The sequence below is a fragment of the Salvelinus alpinus genome, chromosome 10 (genome assembly GCF_045679555.1).
Source record: "Salvelinus alpinus chromosome 10, SLU_Salpinus.1, whole genome shotgun sequence".
Classification (NCBI taxonomy): domain Eukaryota; kingdom Metazoa; phylum Chordata; class Actinopteri; order Salmoniformes; family Salmonidae; genus Salvelinus; species Salvelinus alpinus.
The window spans coordinates 64,160,595-64,173,844 of NC_092095.1; the positions used below are offsets into that span (position 1 = coordinate 64,160,595).

The 13,250-nt window shown below is 42.7% G+C and overlaps 2 protein-coding genes across 2 annotated transcripts; both read right to left on the minus strand.

Annotated features, from left to right (window-relative positions):
- Positions 1–430: 430 nt before the first annotated feature.
- LOC139532609 (mitochondrial pyruvate carrier 2-like) lies at positions 431–5,509 on the minus strand. The gene is made up of 5 exons (XM_071330433.1): positions 5,241–5,509; positions 1,813–1,853; positions 1,449–1,533; positions 1,189–1,300; positions 431–623 (listed from the first exon to the last, which is right to left on the minus strand). Exons 1-5 carry the CDS (start codon positions 5,338–5,340, stop codon positions 566–568), a joined length of 396 nt encoding a protein of 131 aa, XP_071186534.1. The 5' UTR covers positions 5,341–5,509; the 3' UTR covers positions 431–565.
- Positions 5,510–5,898: 389 nt separating this feature from the next.
- LOC139532611 (mitochondrial pyruvate carrier 2-like) lies at positions 5,899–13,132 on the minus strand. Its single transcript, XM_071330434.1, has 5 exons — positions 12,855–13,132; positions 10,818–10,858; positions 9,087–9,171; positions 7,071–7,182; positions 5,899–6,398 (listed from the first exon to the last, which is right to left on the minus strand). The coding sequence occupies exons 1-5, from the start codon at positions 12,952–12,954 to the stop codon at positions 6,281–6,283; spliced, it is 456 nt and encodes a 151-aa protein (XP_071186535.1). The 5' UTR covers positions 12,955–13,132; the 3' UTR covers positions 5,899–6,280.
- Between the last annotated feature and the right edge of the window lie 118 nt (positions 13,133–13,250).

Consider the following 13,250-nt stretch of genomic DNA (forward strand, 5'->3'; position numbering starts at 1 on the left):
TGTACTGTATATCAGACCTGTGATATGTACTGTATATAAGACCTGTGATATGTACTGTATATCAGACCTGTGATATGTACTGTATATAAGACCTGTGATATGTACTGTATATAAGACCTGTGATATGTACTGTATATAAGACCTGTGATATGTACTGTATATAAGACCTGTGATATGTACTGTATATCAGACCTGTGTACTGTATATAAGACCTGTGATATGTACTGTATATCAGACCTGTGTACTGTATATAAGACCTGTGATATGTACTGTATATCAGACCTGTGTACTGTATATAAGACCTGTGATATGTACTGTATATCAGACCTGTGATATGTACTGTATATAAGACCTGTGTTACTGACTGTTGAGGGTTGACTTTACAGACTTTGCCAAAAAATTGATTAAGACATGAATAAATTAAATACAAGTGTGTGTGTGTGTGTGTGTGTGTGTGTGTGTGTGTGTGTGTGTGTGTGTGTGTGTGTGTGTGTGTGTGTGTGTGTGTGTGTGTGTGTGTGTGTGTGTGTGTGTGTGTGCGTGCGTGTGCGTGTGCGTGTACGGGTTATATGATGGGGATCTGGGCCTTCTCGTCCTGTTGCTTCTTTACTTCCTGTTGGTACCTAGAAACACAGAGGGACAGGGTTGACCTCCGACCTTAACAAACCAAAACAAAAGTTCTAACAGACTAATCATAGGTCTCAGAGAGCAAAGACAAGTTGGCAGGCATACTGTCCTTTACATTCAGGCAAGGACCCTGGCAGATCAATTTAGCCCTCTGTTTTTTAAAGTGTAAACAAATGAAAGATAATGACCATGGTTATAGAGTAACATTTTTTTTATATGAACTTAAGTAATCTTGCAAAATACAAGTCTCAGGACCAGTTTGCCAACAAAAAAATGTGTCTGTAAAAAGTTCCAAACTGGTATAGACACCATGTCCAAGGACAATGGACTGTCATAAATTAATCTGTTTTTGATCAAACACACTTTGCCCTGCAAAGCAGTACTGTATATTTATTAACAATGTTATTGTCAGACAATGGCATTGATTGACATACACCCCATCAGAATTTTGTTTTTATTTCCCTTTTTTTCTCCTTATAGGGTTTGATTGAATAGGGGCCCACTGCCATGCATGTCAGTTTGCATAGCTCTGTGTCTAACTATGGAGTCTGTCCCACTCACATCCAGATTCTAACAAGTTGGTTGGCTCCTGCCAATCCAAGAAAACCGTTGACAAAAAAGAGACCCCAGTTCTTTGGAATAATGACAAGAGAATATCGGGACCAAATAACACCTGGAAAATAGAGGGGCGACAAGACAGGTAAAGAGACAGGTAAAGTTGGAGCATCTGAATGTTTTTCAGCTTCAGGAATTTGTTACTGTTGTATAGTGATGTAAATGTCAAACATTGTCTTTCCCCACTTTGCCACAATGTCCATTACCTGTAGTCATGAGTACTCCAGACTGAGAGAGACTCAGTTTATCAGCTGGCCGTGTCATATCAGCCATGCCAGCCATAACCAGGCCCTGTAGAGAGAGATAAAGAGAGAGAGAGAGAGAGAGAGAGAGAGAGAGAGAGAGAGAGAGAGATAAAGAGAGAGAGAGAGATAGAGAGAGAGAGAGAGAGAGAGAGAGAGAGAGAGAGAGAGAGAGAGAGAGAGAGAGAGAGAGAGAGAGAGAGAGAGAGAGAGAGAGAGACAGAGAGACAGAGAGACAGAGAGACAGAGAGACAGAGAGATACATACTTTTAGCTCCATTATAAGCTGTCCAGCACATGAGACACTTGTTAAAGATATCAACTCTTACCCATTTACACACTGGTGCCCAGAAGAAGACTGTCTTTGGGCCTACAAACAGAAACATATCAGTGTTTATTTAGAAAGGTTAGAAATGAAAGTTGAGTACAATTACACAAGATTACAATGATTCATGTGAGAGTTAGTTTTGTGTAAACAGTTGGTTGATAATGCAACAAAGAGATCACACTGCTTAAATCAACATGGTTTCCACATCATTTCAATGAAATGAAGTTGAACCAATGTGGAATAGACGTTGAATTGACGTCTGAGTGGGATATGCCAAAGCAGTTAGGCATGAAAACGTTCCATAAATAGATCAACGTTGTGCAGCATTAAACTGTCCAATCATTTCATTTGTTGTTGAGGAGTGAAATATAAAGATGAAATAGAGAGATAAAGTGAAACTGAAAGTGACTGGAATCAGTATCTTCCTGTGGTTTTAACAACGGTTATTCTCCTGCTCTCTTCTTGCCAATTGAAAACTTGCCAAGGGCTATAATTTATTGAAGAGTGCTAAACATGGTGGTTGAACGTCACTTAGCTTCAGACATATTATCCATTCATAGTCTTCCCTTCTCTTGTCTATTTGATAGCTAGGCTGGTTGTTTTATCAACTATAATAACTTGGTTTTACTTAATTGCTTTGCTTTTAATCTTCGTTATGATTTTAATCTCATCTCTGTATCATTATGCTCCCAAACTATTTGATATTAATTAACAATATCCCATGAACCAGGAATTGAGAACCCCTGATTGGAACAACCTTCTGTGTACCCCCTTCAAGCCACATTAACACACTGTTATAGTTCAGCCCTAGCTCCCCAGGGCTGAGTGACGAGCCCTGTGTACTCCCTCATCAGCATTCAGATTAGCAGCATCAACACGGTTTGTCCTTATTCACCTCTAAGTTAAATTCAGCTACAGACTGACGTCGACGCTATACCAACACTGCTGTAATAAAACTATGTTTGCGCCATTCAAGATAACCTCAATGTCAAGGTTGCACATGGTTTGCTAGTCTAGGACTGACTAGTACTGACCAAGGGTCCCCCATCCAAAGTCCATGCACTGCAACTGTAGGTTTCAACTCAGGTTTCAACTCAATCTAAGTTTAGAGCACTCATTCATATGCTAAAGAGCACTAGTTCATATGTATCTATTTATGTTGATACAAATGTTTAATGCTCTTGTTTGTCAGTAAATGATAGCAGTCAGTTTCTCCTTTTTGAAAGTGTCTTTAACATCACTCCAACACCCCTCCCCCCAAAAGTCAATTGCTGTGCCAAATGGTAGATTTTATCCAGAATGAATGGAAGAATTCTTATCCAGAATTATCCATAGGTATACAATGGGTGGCTCTAATCCTGAATGCTGATTGTTTAAAACCGCATTCCAGCCGGCTAAGGGTGCGTTCATAAATTCACTCTGGAGTGCCAGAGGGCTTTGTCAGATTGTCTGTTCGTAAATTCTGAGCGTTTCGCTCTCGGAGCGTTTAGAGCGCACACTGGACGCTCTTGTCAAGGAGTAGGGTTGATCTGAGTGTTCTGACCTCACAACGGCTGTCACGCACCCAAGCTAACTGGCTAAAGTTAGCTAGCTTTCTAGCTACTTCCAGACATAAATGAGAGAACACCTCACTCTGACCATTTTACTCGCCCTAGCAGAGCTGGTTATGCTGTTTTCATGTTATCTAGAGCGTTGGTGACTGTAACTGTGATGCTGGCAACAATTTAATTACGCTTTTTTTGCCGAGGTTTACTGACACCGGCCATATTCAAAGGGTGTTGAGCCTTGTAAATTCATCAGTTATTCTGCTCTCTGGCACACTCAGACGAGTGCTCTGATATCGGAGTATATAACCAGAGCGAATTTACGAACGCACCCTAAATCTATGATGTTAAAATGCCCATTTACTCTGTTCCATCTGATTGAGCAATCCACTGTCTCATCAGCCCAGGCAGGGAATTTATGAACTTGTTCTCCACTGTAAAAATCATGTAGAGATTTTCTCACATTTCTTTTAGACTAACATTTCGTTACAGCTGAGATTTGTGTATACACCTTGCTGTCTATCTCTCCGATCTCCAGGTGTCCCATAGTAATGAACGTGTAGGGAGTCGGGACAGACAGGCAGGCAGCGTTTCTCTGCCAATCGAAATCATGAATCGGCTGGCATCATTTTTATGGATACAAAGAAATGCCAATTGAAAAAAAGTTACAATGAAACAAAGTGCAGCTAGTTTTCATTCTTTCCAGCTTCTGTTTGAAGTGATTGTGTTAGCTGTGTTGACTAGCTCCTCTGAACAGTGTCCTGTGACGAGGCAGCACATTTTCTATGCCAGGAGAAATCGCGCCTCATTAGCTCATTGTTATGGATGGTTCCAAATAAATGTAACTAGAAAACAGATTAAACAAATGCAAATGCGGTTACTTTGCTGTTATTCTGGCTGCACTTTTTGACGTGACAGTAAATTAGCCGTAGTTGGCTAGCTAGCAAGCAAGGAATAAGAACGTTGCCAGCCAGTATGACAATGGAACATTTAGAACGAAGGACTGGTCGCGTCCATAGATACAGAACTAAAAGACTGAACGACTGGGTCGCGTCTCTGGCAACCGAACCGATAGAACCAACGACCAGCCGGCTTGGGTAGCAACCCTAGATTTGTTTCGGAACTATATATTGTGGAAGGATGCAACAGTATGTATAAATGAATGAAAATAAGGTTTTAATGAAAATGTGTCAATCATTATTTGAATATGTTGATAATCCCTTGAAGCCGGTGTTTGGAGTATATATTGGCACGTTTGCCGGCTCTCGACTTCTTATTTTTTATTAATATATTCATACTATTTCATCCTTCCACAAGATATAGTCCCGATACAAATCTGGGGTTGCTACCCAAGCCGGCTGATCGTCCGTTCTATCCGTTCGGTTGCCAGAGACGCGACCCAGTCAATTTACTATTTTTGTTCTGTATCTATGCACGCGACCAGTCGTTCGTTGTAAATGTTCATAAATTCAATCTCGAGTGCCATAGAGCGCTTAGAGCGCGCTCTGGCCATTCGTAAATTCAGAGCTTTGTCAGATTGTCCGTTTGTAAATTCTGAGCGTTTCGCTCTCAGAGCGTTCAGAGCGCACACTGGACGCTCTGGTGGAGGAGTAGGGTTGATCCGAGTGTTCTGACCTCACAACGGCAGTCAAGCACCCAAGCTAACTGGCTAAAGTTAGCTAGCTGGCTAGCTACTTCCAGACATAAATGAGAGAACACCTCATACTCGCCCTAGCAGAACTGGTTAGGCTGTTTTCATAAATAGGCACAGACAGCAGGCGTCATTTACATGATACATATTGTCTGTACTGTAAGATGGTGAGAACAGTGGAAGTGATGCAGATCTCTCATGTTGAGGTGAGCCTGATAATAATGATGTCCTTACCTGCTGGATGGTTGTAGAAAGGTCTCAGTTTAGCAGGTAGTTTGAGCTCGATCTTGTTAAGAATCCTGTGGTATGAAGCTCTAACTCCCACTAAAGCCATGTCTGGAGACTGGAGTTTTATTTCCTACTTTTGTTGAACTTGGTACCGACAGTTCAAAATAAATAAATAGTATGTGCTGTATTGTAGCACTAGTACACCCTGTCATTGATTGTCTATACTAACTAGAATACAGAATAGCCTGTATGAACCATTGGCAGAAAGCAGGCTCATCTACCCGTAGTGCCTAATCTATTATGTAGGAGTGTCACCTGAGGGGCGGTACTGAAATATAAACCCCGCCCCAAACCCACTGCCATTGGTAGGGAGAGATAGCCCACACTATGAGCCCACCCCATTTGTAATTCCTAGAAAACAGAGCCACGCTTAGTTTCCAACCTTGTCTACATATCCGAGAAGCATGTTTGTTCAATATTACATGTTTCTATATGAACGTTCCAAAACGTGTCGTACTGAATGTGATTGTGGACTGTACATGGCAAAGACACAATGTAAACAATAAACTGAAGAAGCCACATTTATATTTTAACTTGGCTTATGATCAAGTTGGCCATTAATAACCTCATGCACATGAGAAGGGTTTATTCAAGTCAGGAACAGTTTTGTCCAAAATTGAGAATTTATTTTCAATAAATATATACATACCACAACGTCCTAAAATCAGAGAAAGAGGTAAAAGGCTAAAACAAAGTGTTACCGTTGAAAAATACAACATTAACCATCATCAGACTCAAAAATTCACCATCTTTAAAGTGTTGTGTGAATTTGTAAATGTTTATGTTTCTTTGCCTAATCTTACCTTTTACTAATCTTTTACCATCATCCTCACACAGACCTGCCGTCATCCTCACACCATCACCTCATACTTATTAACAGCATGAATTATGCTTTGCAGAGGGAGGGGTATTATTGAGTTGGAAGATTCTGTGGTGGTTGAAGTCCTCAAAGATGAAATTGCATTTAATCAAGTCAATCAGATCCACTAGTTAGTTAGTGTCGCTAGTTCTAAATAATCCAACAATGGATGGGCCTCTGCTAACTGCTTTATTTTTAGTTCAGCAACCTCTGCTTCTTGTTGCTTCTTTACTTCCTGTTGGTACCTAGAAACACAGAGGGACAGGGTTGACCACCGACCTTAACAAACCAAAATAAAGGTTCAAACAGACTAATCATAGGTCTCAGAGTGCAAAGACAAGTTGGTAGGCATACTATCCTTTACATTCAGAAAAGGACCCTGGCAGACTTTATAAAAGTATCCGTATCTCTGATTTTAAAGTGTAACCAAATGAAAGACAAGTAGTTAAAGAGTAACAGATTGTATGATATGGACTGTAGTCTAGTGATCTCACAGAAATAAATACAACTTTTAGGGCCGGTTAGCTAATTCTGCCAAATGCGCGTTCCAAAGCAGTAGACACCACAGACTTATTTAGTGTTGTATCCATAGAGACAGAACAGGATCTACCTTTATCTCTGTGGTTATATCACTCAGTTGACAGGAAAAACACAAGGGCAGAAGGCTTGGCATATGTGCCTGGTTTAAACCACAACAAAGAAGGCAAAGCCCAAGGACAATGACACTAGCTGTCATAAATGTGTGACCAAGCACACTTTGCCCTTCAGAGCGGTACTGTGTATTTAGCCTGTTGTCAGACAATGACTGACATACGGTACATTGACACATTTTTATGATTTTCCCCCCCTAATATGGTTTGATTGAATAGGGCACAAGTTGGTGTGTAGCTCTGTATCTAACTGTCTGTTCCACTCACATCCAGATTCTAAAGAGTTGGGTGGCTCCTGACGCACCAAGAAAACAGTTGCAACAAAACAGAAACCAATTCTTGGGAATGATGACCAGGGACCATCTGGACCAAATAACACCTGTAAAATAGTGGAGAGACAGGTAAAGGGACAGGTACAGGGACAGGTAAAGGGACAGGTAAAGTTGGAGCATCTGAATGTTGTTTTTGCTTCAGAAATGTGTTACTGTTGCATAATGCGTATAAAAATCCAATATTTGTTTTTCCTACTTTTTTCATAATTTTGAGGGCTAAGAGTATGTCAGTGTTGTATGTGGGGGTACCGGCTAGGAGACATCTGACCAGGATCAGGGCTAGTCAGTGTTGTATGTGGGGGTACCGGCTAGGAGACATCTGACCAGGATCAGGGCTAGTCAGTGTTGTATGTGGGGGTACCGGCTAGGAGACATCTGACCAGGATCAGGGCTAGTCAGTGTTGTATGTGGGGGTACCGGCTAGGAGACATCTGACCAGGATCAGGGATAATCAGTGTTGCATGTGAGGGTACCGGCTAGGAGACATCTGACCAGGATCAGGGCTAGTCGGTGTTGTATGTGGGGGTACCGGCTAGGAGACATCTGACCAGGATCAGGGCTAGTCAGTGTTGTATGTGGGGGTACCGGCTAGGAGACATCTGACCAGGATCAGGGCTAGTCAGTGTTGCATGTGAGGGTACCGGCTAGGAGACATCTGACCAGGATCAGGGCTAGTCAGTGTTGTATGTGGGGGTACCGGCTAGGAGACATCTGACCAGGATCAGGGCTAGTCAGTGTTGTATGTGAGGGTACCGGCTAGGAGACATCTGACCAGGATCAGGGCTAGTCAGTGTTGTATGTGGGGGTACCGGCTAGGAGACATCTGACCAGGATCAGGGCTAGTCAGTGTTGTATGTGGGGGTACCGGCTAGGAGACATCTGACCAGGATCAGGGCTAGTCAGTGTTGCATGTGAGGGTACCGGCTAGGAGACATCTGACCAGGATCAGGGCTAGTCAGTGTTGTATGTGGGGGTACCGGCTAGGAGACATCTGACCAGGATCAGGGCTAGTCAGTGTTGTATGTGAGGGTACCGGCTAGGAGACATCTGACCAGGATCAGGGCTAGTCAGTGTTGTATGTGGGGGTACCGGCTAGGAGACATCTGACCAGGATCAGGGCTAGTCAGTGTTGTATGTGAGGGTACCGACTAGGAGACATCTGACCAGGATCAGGGCTAGTCAGTGTTGTATGTGAGGGTACCGGCTAGGAGACATCTGACCAGGATCAGGGCTAGCTCTGGTGAGACTCGGTGGTCGGCCAGCCCAAGCAGGTTATTGTTGGTTCAAGTGATGGTGACCAAAATAAATATTTACATAAAGGAAAATACAAAGGCATGCCCAAAAGATTCCCAGAGTAACACCTGGCTAGCACAGCCCAGCACCTGACCCGGTTGCTGCTGCCACCTAGGGATGGGTTTGGAAGTGGAAAATGGATACCTTAACACAAATCAACAGCTAATGACATCACGTTGTGGAAAACGTCCAGTAGTGGTTTGTAACTAGCCGTATCCAAGGACCAAAACACGATTATCATCTCTAATTGAAAATAGTCTGAGATAGAGTAGTCTCAAGCAGGCACGGGTCATCTTGTGTAATTTAAGGACAGTGCTATCACACAGGGACATACCGTTACAGTCCTTGTTAACAGTCAGTGGGGCTTTTACAAGCAGCAATGGAAAACCCATGATGCAGGGGCAGGTGTGAAAGTTCCATGCCATCATGTCTGAATCCATGCCAGTAATTATATAAGTGAACTGTTCATCTGAAGGGTCATCAAGCTACACACTCTCTCGCATGCACTCATGCACACACTCGCACACACACATTCACACACTCGCACACACGCATGCACACGCACAGGCACACACACATTCACACACTCGCACACACACATGCACACGCACAGGCACACACACACTTCCTGTCCTCTCTGTCCTCATTGCTCCATTACCTGTAGTCATGAGTACTCCAGACTGAGAGAGACTCAGTTTATCAGCTGGTCGGGTCATATCAGCCAGACCTGCAAAAACAAGACCCTGTAGAAAGAGACAGAGAGAGACAGAGAGAGACAGAAAGAGAGAGAGAGAGAGAGAAACAGAGAGAGAGAGAGACAGAGAAAGAGAGAGAAAGCGAAAGAGAGAGAGAGAGACAGAGACAGAGAGAGAGAGAGAGAGAGAGAGAGAGAGAGAGAGAGAAACAGAGAGAGAGAGAGACAGAGAGAAACAGATAGAGAGAGAGAGACAGAGCGAGAGAGAGAGAGAAACAGAGAGAGAGAGAAAGCGAAAGAGAGAGAGAGACAGAGAGAGAGAGACAGAGAGAAACAGAGAGAGAGAGAGAGACAGAGAGAAACAGAGAGAGAGAGAGAGAGACAGAGAGAAACAGAGAGACAGAGAGAAACAGAGAGACAGAGAGAGAGACAGAGAGAGAGAGAGAAACAGAGAGAGAGAGAGAAACAGAGAGAGAGAGAGAGTGAAAGAGAGAGAGAGAGACAGAGAGAGAGGGGGGCCACACAACCATGCATATGTGTACTACGTCATAGGACCATTATATAACACATTGTTTGGAGGGTCGGAGAGTGGATCATTAACTGTATGGAATATTAAGATTAGACAGAGGCAGCATACAGGAGCTTATAAAATGTGACTTCATTCTCTAGAAGCGACCTCAATCAGTTCATGTGACAGAAAGGAATTTGTATACACAGGTAAGGCATTACTAATTAATTATTATTAACTCCCATTTCCACTCTTACATGCAATTGCTTCTTATGAGTTTCTGTATGCTGCCTCTGTGGAGTCTTAATTTCCCGTGTGGCTCAGTTGACAGAGCAGGCCGTTGCAACGCCAGGGTTGTGGGTTCAATTCCCATGAGGGACCAGTACAAAACTGTATGCACTCAGTATAAGAGTGTCTGCTCAATGACCAAAATGTTAAACTCTCAGAACCCTCTAAACACTCTCTGAACCCTCAAAACAGTCTCTGAACCCTCTAAAAACTCTCTGAACCCTCTAAACACTCTCTGAGCCCTCTAAACCCTCTCAGAACCCTCTAAACACTATCAGAACCCTCTAAACACTCTCTGAACCCTCTCAGAACCCTCTAAACACTCTCTGAACCCTCTAAACACTATCTGAGCCCTCTAAACCCTCTCAGAACCCTCTAAACACTATCAGAACCCTCTAAACACTCTCAGAACCCTCTAAACACTCTCTGAACCCTCTAAACACTATCAGAACTCTCAGAACCCTCTAAACACTCTCTGAACCCTCTAAACACTCTCTGAACCCTCTAAACCCTCTCAGAACCCTCTAAACACTATCAGAACCCTCTAAACACTCTCTGAACCCTCTAAACACTCTCTGAACCCTCAAAACACTCTCAGAACCCTCTAAACACTCTCTGAACCCTCAAAACACTCTCTGAACCCTCTAAAAACTCTCTGAGCCCTCTAAACACTCTCCGAACCCTCTAAACCCTCTCAGAACTCTCTAAACACTATCAGAACCCTCTAAACAATCTCTGAACCCTATAAACACTCTCAGAACCCTCAAAACACTTTCTGAACCCTCTAAAAACTATCAGAACCCTCAAAACACTCTCAGAACCCTCAAAACACTCTCTGAACCCTCTAAAAACTCCCTGAATCCTCTAAACTGCTTCGCTGTAAATCTTTTAACACTTACCCATTTACACACTGGTGCCCAGAAGAAAACTGTCTTTGGACCTACAGACGAAATAAAACGTGGTTTAATTATTAAGGTTAATTATTATAAGGTTAGTAATGACAGTTGTGTTGAATACATAACGTTACAGTTATTTATGTGACATTTAGTTTTGTGCAAAAAGTTGGTTGATTCCACAATAAAATGATATGCCAATTGAACCAGTAGGCCTCAGACCTTCTGTGAAGTGACAGAAGTTGTCAAGTATTAAACTTTGCGACCTGCTTCGTTGTAGTAAACGTTTTAAGATGAGGCGACATTGAAAGTGACTGGATAAATCCCTTCCTAGATAATTCCACCTGTTGTCATTCTCGTGCCCTCAGCTTGTCTCTGTCCTTCCACTGCCTGTACTTCAATGTCGTGCCAATTGAAAACTTGCCAAGGGGGATAATTTATTGAAGAGTGCCAGCATGTAGTGGCATGCACGTCATTTAGTTACACGCCTATTGTCCATTCATAGTCTTCCCTTCTCTTGTCTATTTGATAGCTAGGCTGGTTGTTTTATCAACTATAAATTGTTATTAATGTGTTGTGCTTTTACATCTCATACTGACTTCCCTCTGCTTTATCATGGTGCCAACCTATTTTGATATTAACAACATCCCATGAACCAGGAATGGAGAACCCCTGCTTGGAACAACCTTCGGTGTACCACTCTTCTATAGCTCAGAGATCAGCCCTAACTCCTAGGGACGGACTGGGACCAGAAATCGTCCCAAGCATTTCTAACACACAGGCCCATTTTTTCCCTTGAGACCCCAGATATTAGCCAAATAATTATAATTTTGTCAAAACCCACAATTTTGACAGGCCCACCGGGCTAAAGATGGACCAGCCCATCTGGCATTTGCCAGAATTGCCCTATGACCAGTCCGTCTCTGTTATCTCCCCAGGACTGGAAGAAGAGCCCTGTGTACTAGCTCATCAACGTTCAGATAGTTTGCATGTGACAGACAGACTGGGCAGCATCAAGACTGTTTGTCCTCATTAACCTCAAAGTTATAATCAGCTACACACTCCTCCAGTCACATTGAAACAATTCCAACACTACTATAATAAAACTATGTTTGCTCTATTGACGATGACCCCATCACAGAGGTCACTCGTGACCAGGGGTCCATTCACCAACCCCGATATACTGCTACTGTAAGTTTACTCATTCTTTTGTCCATTAAATAATGTACTTCATAAGGGTGAGGTTAGTGACAGTCACAGTCCCACTATATTGAACATCACTCTTATTTACCAAATAGAAGAGTAGAATACATCCAGAGGTGATAATGATACATTCTCTTATCTCATTTTCTAAATATTGAGAAAGTGTATTCTGAAGATGGGGAGACTTTTAGACATGAACCAATAGACACCATGAGGAGACATGAACCAATAGACAACATGAGGAGACATGAACCAATAGACAACATGAGGAGACATGAACCAATAGACAACATGAGGAGACATGAAGCAATAGACAACATGAGGAAACATGAACCAATAGACACCATGAGGAGACATGAACCAATAGACAACATGAGGAGACATGAACCAATAGACACCATGAGGAGACATGAACCAATAGACACCATGAGGAGACATGAACCAATAGACAACATGAGGAGACATGAACCAATAGACAACATGAGGAGACATGAACCAATAGACAACATGAGGAAACATGAACCAATAGACAACATGAGGAGACATGAACCAATAGACAACATGAGGAGACATGAAGCAATAGACAACATGAGGAGACATGAACCAATAGACAACATGAGGAGACATGAACCAATAGACACCATGAGGAGACATGAACCAATAGACACCATGAGGAGACATGAACCAATAGACACCATGAGGAGACATGAACCAATAGACACCATGAGGAGACATGAACCAATAGACACCATGAGGAGACATGAACCAATAGACAACATGAGGAGAGTGATACAGCCAGGTTAGTAGGACCTGATGCTGTAATATTGATAATGTCCTTACCTGCAGGATGGTTGTAAATGGGTCTCAGTTTACCAGGTAGTAGAAGCTCTATCTGGTTAAGAATCCTGTGGTATGAAGCTCTAACTCCCACTAAAGCCATGTCTGGTGACTGTTGAAACTTGGCACCAACAGTTTAGAATCAAAGTTATATGCGACTTGCTTTATTGTACCACCGGTACACCCTGTCGTTGGGCTACTTGAACTGATCAGACAGAATAGATTGTGTGAACCATTAGCTGACAGCAGGCATGGCTATCCTCTATGATGCTTACTGGATGAATCATCTATTATTGGGGGGGGGGGGGGGGGGTGTACTGAACGTTAACTCCACCCCACAACCCCTGCCATTGGTAGGGAACAGTGAGCCTATCCTAATTCACTTTCCAAGAAGTACAC